At 44.5% G+C, this 27,490-nt stretch overlaps 3 protein-coding genes across 8 annotated transcripts in view; 2 read left to right on the top strand and 1 right to left on the bottom strand.

Annotated features, from left to right (window-relative positions):
- TMEM181 (transmembrane protein 181) overlaps positions 1 to 6,862 on the top strand; it is a 56,875-nt gene extending 50,013 nt beyond the window's left edge. The window contains exons 17-18 of one of the 2 annotated variants that reach the window (XM_059940904.1): positions 5,496 to 5,560; positions 6,833 to 6,862. In XM_059940904.1, the coding sequence (XP_059796887.1) occupies positions 5,496 to 5,560; positions 6,833 to 6,846 (79 nt within the window). In that variant the 3' untranslated portion in view covers positions 6,847 to 6,862. Of the gene's footprint in view, positions 1 to 5,495; positions 5,561 to 5,848; positions 6,095 to 6,832 lie in introns of those variants that run through there. The other variant, XM_059940903.1, reaches the window with a different exon arrangement.
- On the bottom strand, positions 651 to 7,815 carry DYNLT1 (dynein light chain Tctex-type 1). 2 transcript variants are annotated; one of them, XM_059940907.1, is made up of 5 exons: positions 7,709 to 7,809; positions 4,953 to 4,994; positions 1,839 to 1,962; positions 1,385 to 1,462; positions 651 to 1,087 (listed from the first exon to the last, which is right to left on the bottom strand). In XM_059940907.1, exons 1-5 carry the CDS (start codon positions 7,733 to 7,735, stop codon positions 1,017 to 1,019), a joined length of 342 nt encoding a protein of 113 aa, XP_059796890.1. In that variant the 5' UTR covers positions 7,736 to 7,809; the 3' UTR covers positions 651 to 1,016. The 2 variants fall into 2 exon arrangements, with proteins under 2 accessions (XP_059796890.1, XP_059796891.1); XM_059940908.1 differs by lacking the exon at positions 651 to 1,087 and having other exon boundaries at positions 1,387 to 1,442; positions 7,709 to 7,815.
- Positions 7,816 to 23,980: 16,165 nt separating this feature from the next.
- SYTL3 (synaptotagmin like 3) overlaps positions 23,981 to 27,490 on the top strand; it is an 81,342-nt gene continuing 77,832 nt past the window's right edge. For all 4 annotated transcript variants that reach the window (XM_059941872.1, XM_059941871.1, XM_059941868.1 and 1 more), the window contains exons 1-2: positions 23,981 to 24,421; positions 26,733 to 26,951. In XM_059941872.1, the coding sequence (XP_059797855.1) occupies positions 24,312 to 24,421; positions 26,733 to 26,951 (329 nt within the window). In that variant the 5' untranslated portion in view covers positions 23,981 to 24,311. The remainder of the gene's footprint in view (positions 24,422 to 26,732; positions 26,952 to 27,490) is intronic.

Below are 27,490 nucleotides of genomic sequence, written 5' to 3'. Positions count from 1 at the left end.
AGGGACAAGAGCAGGGTTTTTTCATTTCAGCAGGTGGACGCGGAGGTGTGTCTGTCTTTATTGCCATGTTAACGTGGCCCAGGCACAAGCCCTGAAGGTGAGGTTCACCGGGTTTGGGGACTACCTCCCCACTTACTTGGATATGACTTTAAATCAGTCAGAAAACCTCCAGACACCTTTTCTGATTCATAAATAATGGTCTAACTGTTGTGGACACAAAATGAATAATTGTGAAAGCATTGTGTAAGCCGTAAGGTAGTAAAACATTTCTGTTGTGATTGCTACTGAAAAATAAGAGAACACAGGAGTAGAAGCTGTAGTGTTGCAGATTTGGGCCGACAGTGTGAGTCAGAGCTCTCCAGCTATCAGAAAAGACCAGCTTGCCCACCTGCCACCCCTGAAGCTCCAGAAGAGAAGACCTGGAGGGAAGGATGTGATGCCCAAGGGTAGAATTCCAACCAGAACACAGCAAAGCAGTCAAGATCTTGGTCCCACGGGTGAATCAGCAAATCGCTGTACTGGAGAGGACCAAAGCTGAACTGCAACTTCTGTTTTTTACAGTTTTATAGATTCTAAAGCCACTAACTAAATATGGAGAATTCATTTGTGATACTATTTAGACTATGAAGAAAACACACACTTTAAATTGGTATAATTTATTATTCTAACAAAAGTACAAAGTATGGAAAATTAGTGTATTTGAATCATTTCAGAGAGTAGAGAAAGTTTCACACTAGCAGATTTCGGCTTTTAGCACCTTTGAAAAGAAACATTCAAAGTTAAGACAAGTGGCAGGACAGGCTCCTGACTACCTTCGGTGATGATTCCTCTGACTTAGGGTGTGCAGGTCACAGAACAGTGTGGTTATTTGGTTTTTTTCTCTACATTTTGAGAGCGCCACAAAAACACACTTAAAGAGAGTGAGACAGGTGATCACTGAGTAGATGGCTGGTGGTTAGAAGATGGAAGAGAAATGTTGGGACAAAAGGAGAAAGATCACAGGCTGGACGAGGCGGTCAAATGGACAGTCCGAAGGCGCTAACAATGCAGTACATGGTCTTGTTCTCCCATCGCACAGTGCAGCTCCCTGCAGGAGGAAGGAGGCGGGTTAGGACAGAAAACCGGGAAGAACGGGGGTCTTCCGAGTTCTCACGATCATGTACTTAACTCTTGGTGGCCAAAAAAGAAGGTTGGCCAGTCTCTTTTCTATAAAGTGTTTTAAAAGGTGACTCTAATAAACATGCATTCAAAGACAGGAAACATCCAAGCACATATTTCATAAAACAACGCTTTGAATTATCTAGATCTCAGCAGGGTCCAGGCACCACAGAGCCTTCAGGGAAGTGCCCGTGACAAGCCTTCACGAAAGGAATGAAAACCGTACCATCAGTAGAGCTGTCCCAGAAGCAGGAACTTGCCGTGTGCAATCCCGCTCCGTTCTTCTGCATGATTACACAGGTCACTTTGATAAAAACAGACTTTTATTAGAGAAATATACTTGGCAACACAAATTCCTTTCTGTCCACTTTCAGCATGTATATGTAGATCACGTGGCTGATGTTCATGATAACAATTCTAGGGGTAGAGTGCCTGGTCCTAGGACATCAACAGATCACCACAGGCTTGTTCTAAGAGCATCAGATCTGAAATGCTGGTACATCCCTGCGTTCCCGCAGCCCCACAGGCCAGGTGGGCGGTAACGTGCACAAGCCAAGTGACCTGCTCCTACCAGGAACCTCCTCTGAGCTCAGGCCACGCTGCTCTCCTGACACAGACTCGCCTCTGATCAGTATTTAAAGAACCACCACCAATACAAACAAGAGGCAAAAATTCATTACCAATGTATTTAAATGGTTTCCCCAGCTTGGTGAGTTGGCTTAAGGTCTGCTCCACTACGTTTGTGGTCCACTGATTGACTTTGCTGTGCTGATAGGCGTTGCCACCGATGGCACTTTCTATGGCCTGGAAGACAGAGCACACTGGTCACTGTTAGCAGAACACACCAGACACCTTCCAGCCACTCCTGAGGTTAGCACAGTTAGTACCGCACCCTAAGAACTGCTGAAATACGATCTGCATAAAGTGTAAATAAGCTTATTTGTAACCACGAGGACTCCTTTGCAAATGTACCTTTTGTTCTAACCGTGTTATATTTCATTTGAATGCTTTATATTCATTTTTTAAAATATGTAATTATATGGACTTCCCTGGTGGTCCAGTGGCTAACACTCCGCGTTCCCAACGCAGGGGGCCCGGGTTCGATCCCTGCTTGGGGAACTAGATCCCGCATGCCGCCAACTAAAGAGTCCGCATGCCACAACGAAGATCCTGCATGCTGGAACTAAGACCCAGTGCAGCCAAATAAAAAAAAGTAATTAGCATCTGATCTGTCAAGTTTTTTAAACATTTTGACTGAATTTAATGTTTGTTGTTGTGATTACTGTCTGGAGATAAGCAGTGCATTTTCTTCCTACTGAGGCTAGAAAATATCTTCCTTTGCCTATTTCTTTCTTAAAAGTACACTAGAGATAGAGGAATCTTTTGTCGGTTGTACAACTGACAATGTACAAACCTATCCAAATAATCATGTATTGATATTTACAAATACTTCCTTTACCCAGCATCTTCTGGGAATATGTTACCACAGAAGTACATTTTTCAGAAAACTAAAGAACTCCTCTATCTATTCCAAAACTTAGTTTGTGATGAATTTTTTCTTTATTATGAAATTCCTTGTCTCCTTTTCTGTGCTCTATTCTGGGTGGGTTCACCCTGTGTGCTTCAGAGGGTATTCAGGAATACATGCGGTCCCTGGCCCCAACTCTTGGTCCAGCTGGTGATGAGGATAGCCCCATTTTATGGTTTTCTGGGCCTTTTATGTTGGTGCCTGTGTGCCTGCTTCTAAGCAGCTTTCTTTTCTACTCCTTTTCTAACTTGTGCTGGAAACCAGAAAACTGAGTCTTTATGACACTTATGACCTAAAATAATAACATTCAGTGAGGCCTAAGTTCTGTCCTCAGACGTGGAGAGAAAAAGTCCCTGAGTTGTATACAATGGTGACAGACTGGGGTCTACTGCCGGGGGCCTAGCCCAGAGACCTTGGTTTTGAGGAACAGAAGCTACCTACAGTCACGCCGTATGAGCGGCCTGCTCCCCTCACAAACTGTCACAGCTCTTCCGCACCCTCGGCCGTGTCCTGCTCCCTCGCCAGCTCAGAGCTGAACCTGGGACCAGGGTATTAATAGCTCTGGGCATCCTCAAAGAAGTAGGGGCTGCACTCAAGCTAAACCTCTCACTCTGGCAAGCCTCTCCACACATGCTTCGGAATTCACTGTTTTTCAGGGAGGGAGGAAAACCCTCCGCTAATTTTGGACCCATCCAAATTTACTACTACCCAATGCTTAAAATAGCTCGAGTACAGAATTAACCTATTGCCTAGAGGCAAAAAAAAGCTGTAGAGGCCCATGTGAAAGTAACACCACACTGTAACTTTATGCTTCCACGAGACTGGGAAGGTCTACTTGCAATGGTACTTGTTGCCTGGGAACCAAGTCAAAGACAGTGAAGAAAACAAGCGAGGCCCAAGGAGGCTTCATGACAAGCTAACTCCATTTCTCAGAGTTCTAGTGAAATTCACCCATCTTCCTGCTCCCTACCATGTTCCTAAGAAACACTGTATTTTGAAAAACGACAAGGGCTTCCCTGGTGGCACAGTGGTTAAGAATCCGCCTGCCAATGCAGGGGACGCGGGTTCGAGCCCCAGTCTGGGAAGATCCCACACGCCGTGGAGCGACTAACCCCGTGCACCACAACTACTGAGCCTGCGCTCTAGAGCCCACGAGCCACAACTACTGAAGTCTGTGCGTCTACTGAACCCGCGTGCCACAACTACTGAAGTCCGTGTGTCTAGAGACCGTGCTCCGCAACAAAGAGAAGCCACCGCGATGAGAAGCCCGCGCACCCCAACGAAGAGTAGCCCCTGCTCGCCGCAACTAGAGAAAGCCCACGCGCAGCAATGAAGACCCAACGCAGCCAAACAAAAAAATTTAAAAAATAAGTAAATTTTAAAAAAAGAAAAACAATGACAAGCAAACTGTTATACATCCTGAAAGCAAGCAGAAAATCATGCCTGATGTGGAATAATACATACGGCAGAACAAAATCATTTTGCTTTCTGATGATGTTCACGAAAATAGGTTGTGGTTCTTTATCACTCTGGCATTAGTCAATAACTTGCACTAATAATAATTTGCATTGGAGTAAATTCCAAATCACATATATAACCTCAAATGGTATTGGTAAACTTAGATCATCTAATAACCGTCTTTTAGCCACTGGCTTCATTTTGTGCTCAGTGTACCCAGGGAGGGAAACTGACTAGGAAAACGTTTCTGGCCTCCTTCCTGCCCCAGGCTGCCCCCCTGCTCAGCACTAGTCCAGCCACAGCCACCTCCCTCCAATCCCTCAAACATACCACGCACACTCCTTACCACAGGGCCTTTGCACTTGTCCACTGCCTGGAATATTTGTCCCCCTCTTTTCACTGAGTTAACACTCCCATTTTCTCAGATTCCAGCTCTGAACTCACTAGGTGGGTTAATCCCTCAAAGCACCACATACCGTGGCAGTTACCACACAGGGAATGCACGTTTACATTTTCCAGTGTGATTATTACCATGAGTCTTTGATGCTAAAAGGTTATAGAATCAAGCCTTAGTAACATTCAATAATAATGCTAGTATATAAAATGTTCTGTCTCATTTAAAATATATAATTAACATAATATGGGAGTAATTCTTATCTAGATAATTTCATTGAAGTAAAAACTGTTATTTGAAATGCCAAAACACACAGGCTCAGTTGAAACAATTCCAAGACAGTATTTAAAACATTATTTTCACTCATACAAGCCATTAATCAAACACTGAAGAAGGGAGCATTTCTCCTCTTACCTCTTTTACAATGTTGCTCACTTCATCAACAACAAAAGCAGTCTGTAAGGAAGACAATTAGTTAAGTTTGATTGATTTAAAAGATCCTTTTCCACTGCACTGATTAATGCAAATTTAGGTAATGAACATGATTTAGAAATGAAGACCTTAGAAATAATCTAACCAGGCTGTTCATTTCACTGAGGAAAACATTAAGGAGCTCCCTGAGGATCCCAGAGCTAATGAGAGGCAGTCAGGAGACTTAGGACACAGGTACACAATTTAAAGGCTTTCTGGTTTGTTTTTGTTTTAATCATGCCATGACCCAGAAGACTGACTTCACCCTAAACTAGAATTCAATCTCTCCATCCATTTCAGCTGGCCGCTAGGATCATTACTATAGATGTTTAATGAGTTACTTGACTTTTATATAAATTAACTGACTCTTTCCCTGATGTAAACTTGTTAGGAGGCTTGCAACTTGAGACGTCTTGGTTTTGGTGGTTTGTTTTTAACCATTATTTGTGGTCAGATTTACCATGATTTTACTGTTTTCTTTCTCAGTGCTGTCCTACTTCAGGACTGTACAGCCAGCGGCTGGCACGGCCATTCCCCGCCAGTGTGTCGAGGTGAGCTGGGAGGTGGGCTGTCAGCGGGAATCCAGTGCCAGTTTATATAAATGGTTTTCTTTTTTCTTTCTTTTTACATATGGTACATCTGAACGGGTACAAGGTTCCCTCTGAATCCTGGGAACCTTATTTCCTGAGCTTTGCAGATGCTTTCCAGAGGGCAGCCCCAGGCCCTCAGTCCACGTGCATCCCGGTGGAATAAAGGCAGAGAGTCTGGCAGGGTGTTTTCCTCCCTGCGGGGCTGCTGACCACTGTGGCCCTGTGCTAGCAATGCCCCTTTCTTCCCAGGACTCAAGAGCTGACTGCCTGAAGCCCACCTGCTCTACTCAGAAGTCATACTGGGAGACAAAGCCAACTCACCAAGTTAATGAACATCTGCAGTATCCTAGATTAAATTATTTCTCGAAGTTTAAAGGATCCTTCCAAGAGACTTCAGTGATCCTAAACCATACAGGAAGGTCCCTGTATAACCTTCCATGTGGTTAAAATATGAAAAAGGGTGAGGGGCATTTCAGTGGACTTTTCGTGGAAAGTACAGCAGTTGTACAGAATCCACTGGGCAGTTTCAGTTTCTACAGGAAAGATGAACAATGAACGGAGAGTAGAGTTATTAATACAAAGATCCAGGTATCTACATGAAGTTAGGGGATATGCAGAGGCTGTTAGGAGGAGTGGGGTGGATTAGTAAACGCCCACAGCAGGCCTGCTAGAAAGAAGAGAGTCATGGTCTCAGCCTCCCAGGGCTTTATCTTGTGTAAAACACAGATCAACTCTGTTGAGCCCTTTCATTTCTCGGATATGCAGTTGAGATCTGAAATAATGAAGTCACTTAGCTGCCTCATTGGTGAGCGCCAGAATTAGAGTGCAGAGTATTAAAATGCCAGTATTAAGGACTTCCTCTATATTGCCATTTCCTTTCTTAGAAGTTACTCAATATTCCTATAATACAAGCCATTTTCCAATATTATACTAGTGCACAGTTTACAGGGAAAAGTTTTTTCTTGGCTCCCTGCTCCTCAACTATGACTTCTCCTTATTTTCACTTGATTGCTGCCAGCATTCAGACACTGATGATGACACGACCATAGACAGTTTGTGCTAGTTTGGAAATTAGATAAAAACTGAAACTCTGAAGATCAGTCCTTAAGCCTTATATATATATGTATTTCCCTCAAAACATTCCTGCTTAGACTAAATTTCAAAAATGGTAAAATAACCTGTTATTTTTGACAGGCTGCATAATAAATAGGGCTCCATTTATTTGTATTTCAGCAAGAATTATTTAGCGAGAAGAAAAATGGGCAGCTATTCTATAAGAGGCGCATCCATCAGCTATATTCCCTGAATGCTCGTAAGCTTGAAGGAGAGCCATGAAACGGCACACGTCATTACAGTGAATGTCTTCTGCTTGGTAAATAAGTGTATGCGCTACCCTGCTTCTTCGTTGGGGCAGTAAGAGATGACTCTTCTCCCACCACAAATAGGAGCTAGCTTACTGTCGTCTCAAACTCAAATGGAATGGGAGTGACGGTGGCCTCGGTGGGCGTTGCGCGCAGCACCGAAGAACAGGTGTGGAAACGGAGACAAAGGCAGGTTCTCCTATTGGGCACGTCTGCTTTTTGCCCACAGCCAGAGGATCCAATCCTTGACTGAAGGGACTTGAGAGATGTGACTGTACGTGCGGGTCACTCTGGAGTCTTGCGTGCATCAGCGACACACAAGCGGCGGCCTTCAGTCTTCCCCACCCGCGGGCGGGGTCTGCATCACGGAATAAACGCAGCGAGTGGCGGCGCTCTCTCGGGGTCGGGGGCGCGGCGGGCCGGGGGCGCCGGGGAGGCGAGCGGCGCGGCGGGTAGGCTCCCGGGGGCGCCGCCGGCGGAAGGCGTCCCGGGGCTGCGGAGCCCCCTCCACGCCCCGCCCCGCCCCACGAGCCCCGCCCCGGGCAGGGCGACGACGCCCTGAGCCGGCCCGGCGGTGGGTCACCGCGAAGCGCTCGGCAGGGCGCCGGTGCCGACAGCCTGAGCCGGGGACGGCCGCTGCCCACGTCTAGACGCGGCCCGGGTGCCCGCACAAGCCCCTGGCTGCCGCCGCCCACCCGCACCCGGAACTCCCGGCCTCCACCCGTCCCGTCGCCGCCCCAGCGGTTACCTCCTCGGTAGCCTGGTAGTCTTCCATCTTTCCTTCGGCGCCTCGCCTCCGCCTCCCTGAGTAGAGCGCACTGCGCAGGCGCACTCAGGCCCCGCCCCGCTCCTGGCCCCGCCCTCCTCTAGGGGCCCCGCCCACTCCCTCCCTGAACCAGTTGCCAGTGCCGCTCCGACTAGCCCGGCGGCAGCTCGGCGTTAGCTCCTTCTCCGGTCCTCCCGGGGCCGACGGTTTCCGCGGGAACCCGCCAGGGAATCCCGGCAGCTCCCTACACCTCAGCGACGAAAACAAAACAAATGGACAAAGCCAGTCCGGGAGGGGAAGAGTCGTCCTGGCCCCTCCCTCCGGTTCGTACTGTGTGGGTTAATTTGAACGTTCAAGCGAGTTTGGACACCTGGTAACAAACTGTAAAGTGATTTCTGAACGTGATGGGCTGTCAGATATTGTTTGCAGTCCACTTAAGGATCCAAGGTTAGGAAACTTCAGCTGTGAACGAAACCTTCCTTTGGGGAGGTAAGTTTTCCGTATAAATGAGATTTTTTTTTTTTTCCTACAGTCACCATTAAAAAAAAAAAATTGGGGGGTGGGAAACATTGTAAAATGCTTCACATTTCCTGGCTGCCTTAAGCAGAATGACCTAGACATACACTTAACTTGTCTACAAGGGTCTTTATAAAAATTAGTAATGGCGCTGGGCACTGGTATAGCGCTCTCCAAGAAGGGCTGGGGTATATGTACCTGCTTGCTTGCATGTGATCTGAGGCTAAAACCTTTGACTTTGGGGGCTACTTTTTCTGTTGTTTTTACCACACCCTCAAAGTCAATCTGTCACTTCTTACCTCTCCAGAGACCAGTAGCTAAAACCCACTTCCCATCCTCCCAGGAAGGGCTGACCACGGGACCCTGAGACTTGGTAGAATTAAGCTGCAGAGACCACATTCAGTTCATCTGCAACCCTTGTTTCTGTGCTATAGAATCTGAGTTCCATGCTGGCAGAATCCGTTTTATTCACTAATGTGTCCCCTGCCCCTTCCATTGTACCTGGCACATGGTAGGTGCGCAATTAAAATTTATTGAATGAATGATTTCCCTACACATTAGTTCTGCCTCATACCCAGTTGCAGAGAACTGGGAGTGGAGGAAGAGGCAATCGCCTGCCTCCTGGGAAAGGGGGAGGGGGAGAGGGTGAAAGACACAAGGCTGCCCTGCCCTGGACACCTGGCTTGAGCAAGGGGACCTGCTGGGTGGGAACCGGCTGCCCTCTCACACCTGGTTTCTGATTCTCAGATTCTGAACTCTACGCTTTGAGTTTTGTTCCCTTCCTGTTATCTGGCTTCAACTCACCTGGTCCAGTGTTTCAGCCTGAAGCCTCAGTCTACATGGGATTCTAAGTCTGGCATTTCTTTGTTTTGTCTTCCTCACATTCCCAGCTTCACCTAAGATCCCAAGATCCCTTATCAGGTGTCCTTCTCCATCACTTGACCCCAGTTCCAGCCCCTCAGCAACACCACACTCCTGAGCCAATCAGGGGCCTTTTCACCCTCTTCTAATTTTCTTCTGCTCTCCTGCGGTGGCCCCGGAGGCCCACTAGCTACGTGTGTTAGAATTATGTGCAAAGCAAGAGGGAACAATTCTGAGTGAGGTTTGGGACATCTTTTCTAAATTGTTCCATAGCCTTTTAAGAATTTCCTAATTCAAATGAGTGTCCTGAATGGCTGCTGGGATAGTGCATTAGTAATGCTTAGATCTTAAGTTATACTGTCACTGAAAATCACCAGCATGTGCATAAATCAACAGAAAACATGTAAATGTGAAATTTAAAAAATTTTACATGACTTTAGCTTATCTGCATTGGGTACCCCTCTCCAATTTTAACTATCAAAGAACATTCATTAAATGATCATAATACATGCTATAGTTATATTGAGTCTGCCCCAGAAATGGATAAGTTGGTCTGTGTATCTTCAGAACTATTTGTTCACTTATTCAACACACATGACAGTGAGCACTCACTTTGCTGCAGCCTCTGAGCTGGAGTGGAAGCTCCAGAGTTGACTAGGATACGGCCTTGATGGAAAAACTTGAAAAACTTATTTCTGTCAATGGGAGAATTTGAATTCTCTAGGCTCAGTGATGTTGTAGTGCTTGGAAAAACGCAGTGCAGGGGTTGTATTCTGCCCAGTTGATGTACACTCTGCAGGGCTAAAGAATTTAAAATCACTATGGCATTTGGCAGTTGACTAGCTGCCATTCCAGCACCCCGACTCTGCCAAGAATGAATGTCCATTAGAAGTCCTGCAGTATGAACACACTGACTCAGAGCTGCTCATGAATCTCCAGTATTTAGCCGTATTTTAGAATAACGTTTAGGTTTCTGTGCAACGAGTCAGTGGAGTGGATCTTGGATTTGCTTTTCAATTTGGGGCTTAGCCATAAGTTGGCAGATGTTGTGTGCTTTGTTGCTTTGAGTCGAGCCTCTTAAATACACTCTTTAGAAATAAGGATTGTTGTTGTCAATGCCTTATTTAGCAAGTGTGGGCCAAATAATCATAGCCCTGTCACCTCAACAAATAATATCCACAGCCACAGTTGGGTCTCCCAGTGCTGTCTATGCTCCGCAGCCGTTTGCCATCCAAATCCAATCCTGGGGATGCTCGAGTTTTCCTTCCTTTCCCCGTGCTTAGGAGTGTGTTACTGAGATGTACCGTGGAGTCATGCTAAGTCACTAATGAGGAGGAGGAGGAGGAAGGTGCTGATGATGATGATGGCAATTGCAAAACACTCAAGTGTGAGGAATGTAACGTTGTAATGGAGAAGAAAATAAACTTGTGGCTGACACAGATCTAAAGTGAGAATCCTGTGCTGAGAAGTTACATGCTAACGAGATTGGCTAAGAAACGCCTATATTTAGGTCTGCTGTCCGCTGGGAAGCACGGGCACAGTGGGACTGAAATACCTCTGTACCAACTGGAAATGGCCGTTGCTCTGAACCCCTTGGCTCCCTCTTCCTTCCAATCCTGCTCACCCCTGCCCCTTCCCTGGGACCTCATCCCAAGAGCCAACAACTAAAGGATAATTCGGGGCATAGCAGGGCCACCAGCAGGCATTTCTTCTCACCAATCATTTCATGCTGTGGTAGTTATTAACTAATTTATCAGTTCTGTGTATATGAAAAAAACACACACACTACATCAGTCAGCATAGGCTAGGTTAGCTGAAGAAACAAATGACCCTAGACTCTTGGTGGTTGACAACAACAAATGTGTATTTGTCGCTCACGCTACATGACCATCAAGGGTCTGCTGTGGCTCTGCCCGGTGTGTTCTCCACGCATCGGCTGGGACCAGGCTGACGGAGCAGGCTGACTCCAAAGTCAGTGAGGGAGAGGGAAGGGGGAGGGGACAGTGGCCCCAGTGCTGGCTGGAAGGCGCTGCTCATAAACGCGCACACTTCGCCATCCAGAGCGTGTCTCTCGGCTGACCTGGGTTTATAGGGCAGGCACGCTTATGGGAGAAGAATGCTACAAGCTGCCACACACAGCATTCTGAAGGCTTCCCTTGGTGATTTATTGATACCATGTTCACGCTCTCTTTGCCTGACCCCTGCCCATTCATCAGCCTGACCACTCTCCCCTTCCACTGCTACTCTGGTCTAATCCCCAGGCCAGCCCTGTGTCACCTCACTTCAGTTTCAGATGTGATCTATTTCTACCCATTCAGTTTCAACACCCAGGTACATTCTATCTTTGCCAGCTCTCCCCTGCTGTCCACTGTAGCCTGAGGCCTTAGGTCGGTGGTCTCCAAACTTCTGTAATCGTGCCCATCTAGCCTGAATAATTTTTGAGCGGGTATCCCAAAAGTATGTTTATTTCAACTGTGATATGTTAAGCTACGAATCCATTTATTTAATATTAATAAAGTTTAAGTTTTATCTTTTTGAAAAATAAATATAAAAAGAAGTTCTAATGTTTTCTTAGTATATCCTACTGTTATGGGCTGAATCGTGTCTCTCCCCAGATTCATATGTTGAAGCCCTAACCCCTCGTGCTTCGAATGTGACCTTCTATATTTGGAAATAGGTGTATTTAGAGACCTATTTAGGGTCTTAAAATAGGTAATTAGGTTAAAGTGAGGTCCTTAGGGTGGACCTAATCCAATACGACTGATGTCCTTATAAGAAGGGAATGGGACACAGAAAGGCACAGAGAAATCAAGTGAAGACATAGAGATAAGATAGCCATCAACAGGCCAAGGAGCAAGGCCTCCAGAGAAAACCAATCCTGGAAATACCTTGATCTTGAACTTCTAGACTCCAGAACTGTGAGAAAGTAAATTTCTGTTGTTTAAGCCACACAGTCTGTGGTATTTGTTGCAGCAGCCTTAGCAAAGTAATACACCTACTTTGGAAATAATTAGTCTAGGATACCCTCATTCTAAAAACATTTTCTTCCAAATACTCCTAAATGGATTCACTTACTATCTTATGCTACAAAATAGTAATACCACTACTAAAGAAACAGCAGTTATTATTTGTTAAGGATCTTCTTAGGCCATGGGTCCTAGACCATGATCACAGTGACAGTGCCTGACGTAGTAGGTGCACAATAAATATTTGTGAATGAGTTGAATGAACTGTAATCTAAGAGAGAAGCCTTGTGACCCTCCCCAGGAAACAAGCTCAGAGAGGCCAAGTGGTTTGCTCAAGGTGACTCAGGTCTGTCTCACCCCAAAGCTGGCCCTCTTAATTCACTCTTCCCTCTTGTCATGTTAATCCTCCCGCCCACCCCTGCTCATCACTTGATGGAATTTCCCCATCTCAGGTCATCATCCTCAGGCCACAGAAGAATGAGATCTCAGAACCGAAGAGCCGAAGGGATGAACAAAGTGAATCTCACTTACAGCTGAGGAAACCGAGGCCCGGGAGTATTTGGAGAGATCTAGTGATTCCCAAGGCCACACAGCATACCTTAATCTTGGTCATCAGCTGACTCGCCTGAACCATAGTCTCTCAATTAGAGTTCATACTAGTTCAGCCTTGAGAGCGAGTCTGAGATCCTCAAAAGAGACCGTTAAGGGGGAAAAAAAGACAAGTCCACAGAGAGGGAGAAGATATCTGTGATATAAATATCTGACAAAGGACTCATATCCTGAATATATAAAGAACTTCTACAAATCAATAACAGAAAGATAACCCAATAGCAAAACAGGCAAAAGACATGAACAGGTCCTACATCAAAGCAGATATCCAAATGACCAATAAACATATAAAAAGATGTCAAATTGCTCAGCTACTCTATACATCAGGGAAATGAAAATTGAAACCATAATGTGATACCACTATACACCCACCAGAATGGATAAAATAAGAAAGGCAGACAATATTAAGTGTTTGGGAGGATGTGGAGCCCCCGGAACTTGTTGCCGATAGAGGATATAAACTAGTTCGACAACTTTGGAAGACTGGGTGGCAGCATTTGCTAAGGTTGAACGTACACCTAACCTGTGACTAGCAATTCCACTCCCGGACACATAACCAGCAGACACGTATGCAAATATTCATCCAAGCGTTTGTAGCAACACTATTCATAACAGCCCCAAATTATAAATAGCACAAATGTCCATCAACAGTACAATAAACGAATGTTTTAATCTGTTCATACAATGAAATACAACACCACAATGAGAATGAACAAACTATAACGACATGCAATAGTATGAATCTCATAAACACGCTGAACAACAGAAGCCAGGCAAAAAAATTGTTAATATCGTATGATTCCATTTACACAAAGTGCAAAATCGGGAGGACTAATGAATGATGTTAAAGGTCAGGATAATCGTTACCTTTCGGGGGGGAAGATGTAACCGGAAGGCCTATGAGGGGCTCCTGAGATGCTGTTTAAGTTTTGTTTCTTGATAGGGATGCGTTCACTTTGGGAGAATTTATCAAGCTGTGCTTATGATTTGTATCTTATTCCATACGTACGCTATACTTCAGTGAAATTTACCCCCCAAAAGTCCGTGCCAGTCTTGTTATAAATCAACTCTTGAGTTAACAGCTGTTCTTTGAGATGTCATTACATTAGTCATTTACACTTGAGGTCAATGGAGAAACCCCTTGCAAACGTGGGAACGTTTGACTAATTGAAGCCTCTAGTCTCTTTGGGGGTTTCTTTGGTCGGGATGAAACACTGCAGTAGCATCAGCGTGGTCTTTCCTCCAACAAAAAACATACCCTGTTGGCGTACAAGAGCGCCTGGGTGTGGTTTCAGGCGGCTTTGCTGTGGGGTCCTTGGCGAAAGGCGGTTAGTAGCCACAGAGGCACTCAGGGCCCGCCTGCCCGACAGGAAGGAAAGAGAAATACGTCAGTTGTTCTAGCACGAAGAAAAAGTGACTTCCTTCTCCAGAACGAGCTCCCCTGGTCTCCTCTCTTGAAGCTGAGGCAAAGGTAGGCTGAGCACCTGCGTCCAGCCCTTCGGGCAGCTTGTTTTAAGGGTGGGGTGGATAGAGCTTACAGTTTATATAACTTCTCTTAAACTAATGGCTTCGAAAATGTAGGAAATAAAAGCAATGATATATCAGACAAAGGATAACTTGTAATTTTATTGAATAGCATACATTTTAAATGTAGGATAAGAATGATTTAAATGGAAAGGAGGGATACTTTAGAGTTAGTTAAAAAACTAAACCAAACTAAACCAAAAAATACTATCCAAAAGCTATACGGTGTGAATTTTTTCTAAGGTGGTAGAGAGTGTTGTTTGATTTCCTTTTTGGTTTGTAAATTCTTATACGTACAGTTTATTATTGTTTGGCTCTGAATCTACTTCACAGATTCCAATTTTTTGATTCCCCCATAATCTTTAGTTTGGAGGTGGAACATAAATGTAATTTTAAAATTAAGAAAATTAAGTTAGCTGGGGTCTAATTTAAATGTCTTGCAATTCAGCCTCCTTAACCCCCAAACAGAATTTCTTGACAAAAGGAGAGATTATGAGAAGAAAATGCATGTTAGATATTAAGTATCTACTAAGAAGTTAGAATTGGTATAGAAAAAGATTATTTAGCCAAGATAGTAGAAGATTCTAAGTTCTTAATTTTCCTGTCTAAACAAAGCATAAGACTTTGGAGTTAAACAGACCCAGATTAGAGTGTGACTTTAGGTAAATTACTTAATTGCTGCAAGCGTCACTCTCCTCGTCTGTAAAATGGGTGTCCTTACATCATAAGGTTGCAATGAGGACTGAGATTGTGTGTGTAGAGAACTTGTCAAACTGTCTGGTCCAGAGTAAGTGCCGAATGTCAATAAACAGTACTGGTTGATACAAAAAAAGTATAGTGACAATTATGAGTAGTACCTCCTGTATATAACAATATGATAATATTAATTCTCATCTTTTTACTTTTCCATGAGAAAAGGTCAAGTTTAAGCCTGAAATATCATGGATTTCTATTTCAGTGTTTAACTTTGATTCTAAAAAGGCATTTGGGGGGTTGTTTTTGGTGGCAAGATGTCTATGTGAATGAGAAAGAATAGACTCCACAGTGAAGGGCAGGAGCCTTCCAGAAGGGGCACCCTTTCTGCCTTCTCCTGTCTCTTGGAGGTGTCAAGTTTTCTAGACTTAAACCCACAAACACACAACGTCATATATTAAGGACAGAGTTTTGAGGGACCTGAAGCTATACGATGTCTGGAGACTTTAAGAAAACAAATACAAGATCAGGAATTGCAAACGAAGGGGCCAGAAGCCCAAGGTCACTGGCTTCCCGGAAAATCCACCTCTGGTTCAGTGACCAGAGAGACAAAGAATTTGAAAAGGCTTGTCTCTATTTCCATGTCACACTTCCTGAGGGACACACAGGCGAATTGTCTCTCCTTTGCAAAAAGGAATCCATCAAGCCTGTGAGTATGAGGCCAGCTTGAGCTGGAACCACAGACACAAGAGCCGCCTTGCGTTCAGCTCCTTCCTTAGGAGGACGGACTAGTGGTCCTTGCGGCTGTTCCAGGCGTCCATAAGGAAAGTCCATGTGCAAAAAAGAGATGACATTTTCAGGTGAAGCTGCAAGGTCTGCGTAGTCACTCAACTTTTCCCCTTGCATTCGAGGCAGAAAGTATTGTGGCTGCCTTCGGAAAAAACTGCAGCTTCGCAAGGAAACAGCTGTGGTAAAACACAGCCGCGGAGGGTGCAGTCTCTGAAGCGACGGGGGCTGTGAGCCTTGCTTGGCTGTGGCTTTCAGCCTTGGGCACGGTCTCTAGTTTGCCTTGAAAGTCTGGGTGGCGATGACAGTCGTGTTCACACGCAGGCATGTCAGGCATGTCGCCTGATCTGCCGCATTTCCCTCCATCACAGGCAGGGGGTGGTGCTTTCGTTCCTTTGATGTGATGACCAGCTGCTCAGAGATGATAGATATTTAGATGAAAGGACATGGGGATGGCCTGCAGATAAAGAGCGTTTCCTTTCCTGTCCTCCTCTTCTCTTCTCGCCCTCAGTTTCACGTTTCTTGTACTTTTCCCCCTCGTCAGATCTAAAAAGCCGAAGTCAATCTTGGCTGTTAGGCTGAGGAAAGAAAGCAAGCATGGTTTCAAAACTCACACGTGTTTAGCGAGTTCCCTGGTGGTCCAGTGGTTAAGACTCCGCGCTTCCACTGCTGGGGACGCGGGTTCGATTCCTGGTCGGGGAACTGAGATCCTGCCAGCCGCTCGGCCAAAAATATTTTAAAAACACACACGTTTGGATGTTCCGTTCCCCTGGCAAAAGGGGTCCCACCCGTTTCTCCCCTGGGACTCTTTCCGCGCCCCCCCCGCCCCCCAGCCATCTCTGCTCTCTCCATACGCGGTGAATCACGCCTTCCTCTGAGCATTCTCTTCTGCAGATCCTTACGTGCTTATACTCATCCTACCGTGTCAGAACTTATTTGTTTGCATGTCCATTTTCTGGCTGGAGTGTGGGCTTTTTGAACGCAGAGACTGGCTCCTACTTATTTTATATCCTCAATCCCTGGCACATGCCTGGCACACACAAGGCCCAATGAAATCAGCGCTGTGAATCAATGCACTGATCACCACAACCAAACTGCGTTTGTCTGGATGCAAAGTTCCACTGGGACACAGCATGACTGGCTACCGACAAGATGGAAATACGCGGACTGAAGGACTGTGCTGGGTTTAGGAGGGGCCCCTGCTGTCTCAGTCCCTATCGGTCCCAGAGAAATGGCTTGAGTCCTGCTTTGGGGCCTTCTTGAAGGGGAAGATGGGGAGCAGAGAGGACTAGTTCTGGCTGCTCCTTGCTTTGTTCCAGCTGTTGCTCTAGGGCTGTACCCAGATGATTCCAGAAATGGGGTTTGATGCCAGGTTGTCCGACACCCAAACCCATGCTGAGATGGGATGGTTTGCTGTGCCGTGCTTCTCCAAGTGGCTCTGGGAGACCTTTTCCTTCCAAGTGGTGCTTTGGTGTAGGTTTTATTTTTTAATTGTTAGATAAAATTAGACTGGTAGATGGGATACTGTAAAACAAAGGCAGTCACCGTTACAAATTTACAAAAATGCAATTGAGAAAGGAGGTTGGGGGCTAGTCTCAGCTCCATGTGGGTGAGGACAGAGCCTGATTCCAGTTCTTGGGACAAAAACACAATTTAAGAATTTGTTGGGTGCGTGAGAGAGTGACTAAATATCATCATAGAAAAACCGGATCTGGGAGATTTCATTATTCAAGCTATGAGATTGTAAATTTCTGCATGAGATCATTAAAATAAAGTACTTTTTAGTATGCTTCTAAAATTTGAAGTGACTCAGATTTCCCAATGCTTTCCAGATTTCTGAAGCCTGGAGCTTTCTGATATGGGTGTTGCTCGCTCACCTGACTATCCTTCCTTCCTCCTCTACTTGAATTCATGCTTCCTGCTTTGGCAAGCCAACCAAATGTTACAATATTCACTGGGTTTCTCAACCCCAGCGAAACATTAAGGACATATTTGCTGGGTGATGAGGAGTCACTAAAAACCAATGTCACCACTAGAAGGACACTTGAATCAGACAGAAAGAAGTACGAGTCATGATAGAGAAATACACAAAGGAAAAAGGGGTCATAATGAAGGAGCAATTTACTGTGCTTGTAAATAAGGAGAAAGTTCCTGAATTAGTTAGCAATTAATCTGGACCTTGAAAGATTAATAATAATAATGATGATGATGGTACTATTACCACCACCACTGTTAACATTTGTCAACGGCTTATTACATGCTCGCCCCAGTGAACTAAGTACTTTACGCGTATCAACACATTTAATCCTCAAAGCAGCTCTAGGAAGAGGGTGTTGTCATTCTCTCTACTTTATGGGCAAGGAAATTAAATCCCAAGGGGCTTAGGTAACTTGCCCAGCATCTCGGTAGTCAGTAAGGGGCAGAGCAGAGCTACTCACCCAGTCGGGCTCCAAATCCTGCTTTGCGGACTGTTCCCCTCACTGCCTCCGAGTAAATTAGATCTCGGTAGGGAGAGGGAAGAGCGGGAGCGAATGCATGGGAAAAGAAAAGTGCATGACATGTTCAGAGAACAGTCTCGAATGTGTTCAATTTGGGAGCATTGCAGCATTTTGTGGGAATTAAGGATGGAGGAGTAGGAGAAGGCCAGATCAGGGAGGGTGAGAAAGGCCATTTTCGTAGTTTAGAATTCATTTGTAGGCGGTGGAGACCCTGGGCTCCTTTCCTGGGGGAGGAGTGACATATTCCTACCTCATTTCTGCTCAGTGGACTGTCCCTCACCCGAGAGATGTTCCTCTCCTTCCTCAGACCAACTCCTTTTCTTCTCCCAGGCTCAGCCGTGAAGATTTTCCTGTCCTCTCCGGTCACCAGTCTCCCTCTTACTCACCACCCATTCAGTGCTGTCACTACTGTTCCCGCTGGTCGGCTGCAGGCTAATGGACACAGCCAGTTCTGGACCCCATCAGTTGTTCCCGTTACCCACTCTGTGTTACAGATGCCATGCTCACACCTCGCTCCCTCGTCCCAGACGGTAGTACACAGCACAGGGCAAGGAACACGCCAACTGATTTTAATAGATTTCATAGAATTCTTTTACAATCTCAATTTTTCGGCTCAAAAACATCAGAGAAATCAAAGCATCCAAGAGAGAAGTCTATTTGTTTTATCCATGTTTTGAAGAATATGAAAAATAATCAAGGGTGGCTTCTGGTTTCCTGCTAGCGTTGGTGACCAGAAATGGAATCTGTAAAGTTGGACCTTAGCTTGCTAAGGCCGCCAGGTGGATGGAATTCTCTCTTACTTTCTTGGTATTTACCATGGACACATGCTGCTTGCTAAATAGCTCCACCTGCCACCCTAGAAACCTCTCTTGACTAGGAAGAAGTTCACTAAAAATAAATAAATGAATAATTTTTAAAAAATAAGTAAATCATTGCCATAAGTCTGGGGCACCTTGTCTTGGATAAATAGACTATAGGCTAAGAATAGTTTTAGTGAATTGGTTTTGAGTGATTTGAAAGGTGTATTACAGAGTAAAATCTCCAATTTGGCTGTTGATATAAAACTTAGAGGAATTCGAATGCCAGCCTACCAGGGATAAAGTGCAGAAAGAGCTCCAGATTCTGTTCAAGAGGATTGAAAAGATACCGTTGAAATAATTCGGATGATTGCTGTTGAAAGAGAAACTCTGAGCTCTCAGTTAGAACCTGGAAATCAGACCTGGAATTGCATAAGCAAATTCACAATCAAACTAAAACCCCAACACAACTTAAAACAATAAAAACAACTGACCAGTCCTCTAATTTCCCCACCCCATTCTCCTAAAACCCAATAATATGTTGAAAAATGAACAAGAGAATGATACACATAGTTTAATTTGTAAGTGACCTGAGAAATCATTGGATTCTCTAGTTCAGTGGTTCTTAAACCCCAAGGACCCAATGCTCACCTTTTATAGGAAATATTTTGTAGTTCACCTTTTACTATCTGGAATTGGAATTCATGTATAATATAATTTACCTACACCAATAAAAACAACAATAACACAATGTCATTACTGTAATAAAAGGAGAAATAAAGGGGCAGTAAATTATAAAAATATAATATGTACTCATATATGTAAACTACATTGGAAGATACAGTGAAGTTGTCAAATGTTCGCATGCATAGAATCACATTGACTAGAACATCTACAAATGCAGACCGTTACCAGTATTATGGCGTTAGTGATTCAAATACTACAAGCCCTGCTGCCCTTGGTGACGCAACTCTCTGAAATGGTAAACAATTTTTGTTAAAGTTCTAAATGAAACCAAGTACAGTCTTTCTTCAATTTACACAATAGTTGCATTCTGGAAAACTCAGAGTATGTTAAAACCCTGCAAAATAGACTTTGTGTTTCTATGAGTTAAATTCTATTATCAGAAAATTATACTTTTTTCCTAGTTGAATTACCTGGTAAGATAGCCAACATTTGTATGGGAATGCAAGGTAACTCTTTGTCACTGTGACAACCAAAAGCACCCCACAAATATCTAGAGGGAAGCATGGTACTGCCCCTACTGAAAAATCCTGAACAAATCCAGATAAGATGAAGCACCTGTGGCTCAAACGTGTGGAATGTCTAAGCCACCAAGCCAGTTGGGACACTAGGAGGACACTGGAAACCAAAGAGAAAACATCCTCCTAAGTTTCTGTTAAATCTTGAAACGAATCCTGGGGTGATGCTCTATGCAGTGCTGATTGCATCAATTCAGAAAGTCACCCTTGTGTAGAGAGGATCTGGACACAGATCCTCCAAGTTAAAGAAAAAAAGTACATTTCAAAACAGTAACAGGGACTTCCCTGGTGGCGCAGTGGTTAAGAATCCGCCTGCCAATGCAGGGGACACGGGTTTGATCTCTGGCCCGGGAAGATACCACATGCCGCGGAGCAACTAAGCCCGTGCACCACAACTACTGAGCCTGCGCTCTAGAGCCCGCGAGCCACAGCTACTGAGCCCACGTGCCGCAACTTACTGAAGCCCGCGCGCCTAGAGCCGGTGCTCCGAAACAAGAGAAGCCTGCGCAATGAGAAGCCCGCGCACCGCCCCCAAGATTAACCCCTGCTCACCGCAGCTAGAGAAAGCCCGCACGCAGCAACAAAGACCCAACGCAGCCAAAAATTAATTAATTAATTAATTAATTTTTAAAAACCTAAAAAAAAAAAAAAAAAGAAGGATTTACTATAGTAGTTATCAACCATGTGCTTGGATGACTGAAGGTTTATAGAAGCCAGAGTCAAAATCTCTCAAAGTCGAGAATAAAAACTCAGAGAAAGAAACACGGCACACCCATACCTAGAAGAAAACATCCTCCTAGGTTTTCTGTTAAATCTGGAAATGAATGATCCTGGGGTGGTGCTTTATCTAAGCTTTATCCCTGTATCAACTTGGAACACCAGAAAGCACCATGTTTTGGTGTGTATTTGAAAGGCTTTCAATGAATTATAATTTGGTGCTCTATCCTTAGTTAATTTGAAATCAATATAATGATGATACATGAAGCACAGTTTTGCATCTTCTGCCAAACCACTGCTCAGATAATTGATTGCCTTTTTGGTCCATGCCCTTTACACCTCGAGAATGCCCTTGTTTTCTTTCGGTTTATCAGAACTATATACACCACTTTGATTTGGGGTTTTGTTTCATTCTGTTTTGTTTTGCCTTGGTTACTAGGAAGGTCAGAGATACAGCTAATGCTCAAGTACAGTGACTGTTTCACTGCAGGTTCCTGGTAGAAATTGTCTGCCCCTTTCCGCTCTGGCTGCTGTTTCTCTGACTTTAATCGTCCTCTCTGTGCTTTTATTGTGAGCTACATCATATTCTTGTGAGAAGTAGGATAGGGTATAAATTACCAGTCGTTAAGTCCTGTACCCTAAGCACCTGAACAGTGTCTGGCACTTGGGTACTTTATCAACATTTACTGAATGAATGGATGATGGATGGATGCTGGAAAGGAACTCAATTTCACTTTTCTGTAAATAGCAGTGGATGGCCACTAGGGGGAGGAAGAGCGCCCACTCCTCCCTGCAGAGGGCTCTCTGAGGCCACAGGCATGCGTTTGGTAGAGAACAGTAGTGTTTTTAAATAACCGAATCCTGAATTTCTGGACTGGGTAAGGCCTTTCCACCTGAAGGAGTGAACACTGAGTACTCCAGGAGTACTCTTTTCCAGCCCAGGGCTGCACTGGTCCTGCTTCTGCTAGACAGCAGAGTCCAAAGGCCACATGGAGAGAAAGCTCAGTGCACAGATCACATGTTTTGAGCCAAGTGCAAAAATCTTCATTTAAAACACTTGAGAATCAGACAAACAGGATAGTACTTGGCCTAGTAGTATGGTTAATAGTTTAGAAATAAGAAAAAAGCAGGAAGAACCGAGGGCGTGTTTAGAAGAAATAGGCTTACGACGTTGGTGACATGGTGGCTAGTTTGCACTTCACCACATGGCACTTGATTACACGCTGTTTCCCAGCACTTTCCTCTTTCCCAGAGACTCAGAGCCTTGGGGGAGCTCCATCTATTCATGGAGCCCAAGGAGGGATGTGGCTTTGACTCTGGTGGGGCTGGAGCCCCAAGTCCTTGTCCTTGTCATTTTCCCACCGTCTACACAGGAGACCTTTTGGGAGCAGGCACTTGGGAATGCTTGGCTGGAGACCAGAGGCCAGGAGCGTCCCCTTGCAGCCCTGGTCTTTCCTACTTCTCATACAACCTCTGCAATTTGGGTGGGCCATGTATTTTAACTTTATCCTACAATAGACAAACTGACAGAGAATCCCTTAAGCCAGGGGTCCTTAGCCTGTAGGTCCATGACCTTGGACATGAAAAAATTTTACATCGTTGTTTTCATTAACCCGTAACTAAAATTTAGCATTTCCTGCAATTATGAGTATAGGCATCGAACCACAGTAGAACTAGCAGGACTCGTGACTGCCACAAATAGAAATCACAGATATTTTTGTGCCACATTGTATGTTGCAGATATCTGAAAACATTGTTTACAATCATCACTACTCTGAAATTACAGTCGTTGTTAGATCACTGCTAGATTTCATGCATCAATGGACTCATATATTACTATGTTATAATTTTTAAAGATTTCAGTATAATCGATTTCCTTTGTAATAATGTATTTTATTTTATGCACTTAAATACAGAAGCTTCACCAGATGACCAAAGATTAAGAATCTCTGCTTAAAGAAATGATTCCTTAGGGTTCTATTAACTTCTCTTTCATTGATTTGCTATGGATCATTAATTAATATAATGTGAATTTCTGTTGAAGCCGAACAAAGGGAGTTTAGCTTCTAAAGAATTGAAAGGAAGTCTTATTACTAAGGAATTCATGTAGATTTGATAACAAAATGGCATTATAGAAAGTGCATCAATTAGATCTGCATTTTCTGCTTTTCATTGACATGCATCTATACAGTGCTTTATCAATTCAATGCCATCTTCTTGGTTGGGGGGAAGAACAGATTGAAGGTGATGTGTGTCCAACGTCATTGATGGCAAAAAAATGTAGGAAGAATGCATGCAGAACCTGGCAACTAGCATGAACCAGAAACAAGACCCCAGGCATAAAGCAGTCACTGAAAACCATTAAAGACCATAAATAATGGGTAGATTGAGGTTGTGGTGATATCCCTTTATACATCCTTAATTGATTAAACATTTTTTTTTTGAGTTTTGAAGTTAACTGTAAAAATGACAGCAGTTGAGAACGTGATTGTTGTAATGTATTTTCAATTAGGATGATGTACGTTAAATATAGACCTATATGCCTCTAATCTCTCAAGATACAGAATTCATATTAGAAAAATCCAAGTGTGTAAGTTTGAGGCTTTTAGAAACATGAGAAGGCCAATTTAATTTAAAATTTAAATTAAATTTAAAAATCTAATTTAAAAATTTAAATTAAATTTAAATTCAAAAATTTAAAATCTTACATTATCATCATGGCAGAAAATGCAAAGATCTGTCTGTGTAGAGCATTTTGTCTTTTCTGGACTAATGCTGCAGTATAGGTACATCAGCCAGGAAAAATGATGCCATTTTTATTGTCTTTTCTACAGGTATTGAACTGGCTGGGCTTTTAACCATCATTACTTCTACCTGTAAACATATGAAGGGGAAGGTTAACTTCTATAAGTCGTTGATACGATTCTTACTGCTCTTCGTAAATTCCCTCAGATCGGGGATTACTTCTGCTTTGCAGAAGTTATCTGCAGGGGGCCCTGCATAATTTGTAACAATCTCTGGCAAAACCTCAGAAGAAAGATATGCTTTTGACTTAGCCGGATGTCAGAGGCTGCGGCAGGACCCAGGGAAAAGGCTCCCCAAGTGGCATGAGGCTCTGGGAGCGACCATCCCAACCGAGGGACGGCCTCTTGGAACTTCCTTCTCCTGAGGAGTCAGACACAGTTAAAAAGGAAAAAACAAAAAAGAGCCACAAGCAACACAGTTGCCAATGAAATAGGAGAGGGATTGCTTTCAAAAGCACGTGGGGCTGTCACTGGACACTCTGAGCTCATCCACGGGACAGGAGCGCAAGGCCATGGAGTAGAACCTCAGCGTGGGTCTAAGAAGAGACAGAAATGGCCCAAGAAGTCAGCCTGAAATCCCTCCGGGAATCAGAACGCGAGGTGATCCTCCGGGTCCTGTACCGGGACCGGGAGGTTCAAAACATCGAGGAGGAAAGGATACGGTATGCTGTCATTTAGTGGGTGGGATGCTTTAGTTTTTTTGGCTTTTTCTGCTTGGAGGCTGCTTCTACCTGGCGTATTGCTGCTTGCTTCCTACGCAGCTTCTTGTCTGACAAGAGTCGGACTGAAGGGCTGTAGGGGGAGGTGACCTTTGCTGTGTCACTAAGCTTCGGGGATGGTAAGGGAAAGAATGCCTTTTGTTTTTCCTTTAAAATAATGCCTTTTTTTGTGATAAGTTTGCTGTCTGTCTGCTTGTCCATTTGCCTACTTGGCAGGAATAATTCAAGGGAAACTTTCAGGCTTCTCATACGCCCTTCAAGGGAAAGACCTCCAGCTAAGGGTTTTCCTAAATTATTTTTGGTGGTAACCGAAGGCACAAAAAAAGCAGCTTAGAAACAGCAAATCTGCTGGAATCCATTCCTGTCCTTTTCTTTGCTCTCTTTTGCTTCCCAGCCGGCTTTGAGGGAAGGGGAGGGGGCATGAAGCCTGAACCTGCCCAGCCTGCTCTCCGACTGATCTGTCAACAGAGAACCTCTTTCCTCTCTCTGAGCTCCGAGGGCTGTTGGACATTAGTTTAACACTTAACAAAGCAGGGCTGGGCTATGAAAACGGTGTCCGTGGTTAGCTGTCAAGATCCATCTTTAATATGGTGATGCTTTGTTTATCGATTGATGTTTATGGAGAGTGTGAGGTCTATAGAATAAGTAAATGGATAGGCTTTTTGGTTTTGCTTTGTTTTTAATGGCAGAACTCCTTCAGAGTCTGCCAAGAAAAATAAACATATAAAATAAAACTTTGGACCACCAAATGTCTGAGGAAGGAGCAAAAATTTCTGGTTAACTAGAAGGTACAATGTTCTTTTTCTACCCTCCCCTGTTATCCCAAAGCTCTCTAAGTGTACTTATACTTTCTTCCACTAAAAAAATACACTGAACAAAATGGATTTTTCTTTGATGATTCAAGATCTTTCGGTGATTTAGAAGCATCGTTTTGAATATCAACAAAGTAACATGGATACTGTGGTAAAAGGTTTTGTTCCAAAGGGTACTGATTCTAGAGCAAATCTTGAAAGTTGGATGTAAGCTTGTTTCTTGGAGTTAGCTTCTCTCTTCTAAAAGTAAGTAACAGTAGGGCTTCCCTGGTGGCGCAGTGGTTAAGAATCCACCTGCCAACGCAGGGGACACGGGTTCAATCCCTGATCCGGGAAAATCCCACATGCCATGGAGCAACTAAGCCCGTGCGCCACAACTACTGAGCCTGCGTGCCTAGAGCCCGTGCTCCGCAACAAGAGAAGCCACCGCAATGAGAGGCCCGCGCACCGCAACGAAGAGTGGCCCCCGCTCGCCGCAACTAGAGAAAGCCTGCGCGCAGCAACGAAGACCCAACGCAGCCAAAAATAAATAAATTTTTAAAAAAAGAAAGAAAAGACATGAGAGCAAGCATTAAAAAAAAAAGTAACAGTAAATCAACTATACTCCGATAAAAATTTTAAAAATAATAATAAAAGTAAGTAACAGACATTTCATAAAAGAGTATTCTGGCTAATGATACCTTCTGGGGTTCAATGTAATGTCCCTTTGCACTAGGGCTATTGTCCTGGGGAAATAGGGACTGAAAGTAACTGACCACCCATAAAAAACAGTAGCAAAAGCATAGCATCAAGGGAGCTCAGCTCAGTGCTCTGTGATGGCCTAGATGCGGGGGAAAGGCAGGGAGGGAGGTCCAAGAGGGAGGGGATATAGGTACACACATAGCTGATTCACTTCATTGTACAGCAATTTTACTCCAATAAAAAAAATTAAAAATAAATGTATTCCTTTAAAAAAAAGCATAGCATCAGTTAAATAACTTTATTGGGGAATTTATGACAATAGCAGGCATGTATACTGTATATTTATAGATCATTCCCTGCCTTGCATTTTAGAATTGATGCCATTTTCTGCATTTTTCCTCTTCTTTCACTGTTCTCGCTTGCTATTATAATGCCCTTTGGGCACAGAGGGGTGAACCTAGAGCAAAATCAGCAGCTAACCCCTCTGTGCCAGCCATAGTGTTTATGCTTTGCCATTTAATCCTCACAGCAACCCTGGGAGGTAAGGCTTGCACAGCCGAGAAAACCTCTGAGCCTCTGCTCCGAGACGTCGCAAGAGATCCTGGTTCACACAGCCGTGTTGGAACCTGGGGGTCCTGGACGCCAAAGCCCCTTCTTTCTCGCCGTGGGCGGTGCTGTTGGGGCCCTTGCCACGTAGGAATTTGGCTGGCATCTGTCCTTCCACTCAATCGCTTCTTATCGTTTAACTCTCTGGGCCACAGGAAACTGAAGACACACTTGCAGCATCTCAGGTGGAAAGGCTCGAAGAGCGGGAGCCAGGAGTACCAGCAGAAGTCCTGTGCCCGCTGCCAGCAGGCCCTGGGGCTCCTGCTGAACCGGGGGGCCGTGTGCCGGGGCTGCAGCCACCGCGTGTGCGCCAAGTGCCGAGTGGTCCTGAGGACGACCCGCGCCTGGAAGTGCACCATTTGCTTCGAGGACAGGTGAGGATGGGGGGCGGGTGAGGATGGGGGGAGGGTGAGGATGGGGGGCGGGTGAGGATGGGGAGGGTGAGGATGGGGGGCGGGTGAGGATGGGGGAGGGGGAGGATGGGGGAGGGGGAGGATGGGGGGCGGGGGAGGATGGGGGGGAGGGGGAGGATGGGGGGAGGGGGAGGATGGGCCAGGGAGCCTCAGAGATCGTCCAGGACAAACTGTTGATAAAGACAGCTGTCACTCCTCAAACTTAATCGGGAAATGTTTGCAGAGTGCTTAATATGGAGCTGCCTTTCTAGAAGTGGAAGTTATTGTAATTCAAAAATGCGTTTTGTTATATGAAAAAAGTTTGTTTTTTTTTTTTAATTTACAAAAGTTTGTAATGGCTGAGGATCAGTTAACATAGGAGTTAAGATTCCTTTCAATTAACTGGTTCATTTTGTTAGTTTTCTTAGAGCTTAATTTATCTCTTTGAGGAATAGTGGAGTGAATTGTAACATAGAGAATATTAGAGTGTCCTGTGCAGCTTTATTAAGGCCTTTTTGAAG

This window comes from Balaenoptera ricei, chromosome 12 (genome assembly GCF_028023285.1).
Source record: "Balaenoptera ricei isolate mBalRic1 chromosome 12, mBalRic1.hap2, whole genome shotgun sequence".
NCBI lineage: Eukaryota > Metazoa > Chordata > Mammalia > Artiodactyla > Balaenopteridae > Balaenoptera > Balaenoptera ricei.
This window is presented reverse-complemented; position numbering and strand designations above follow the sequence as displayed.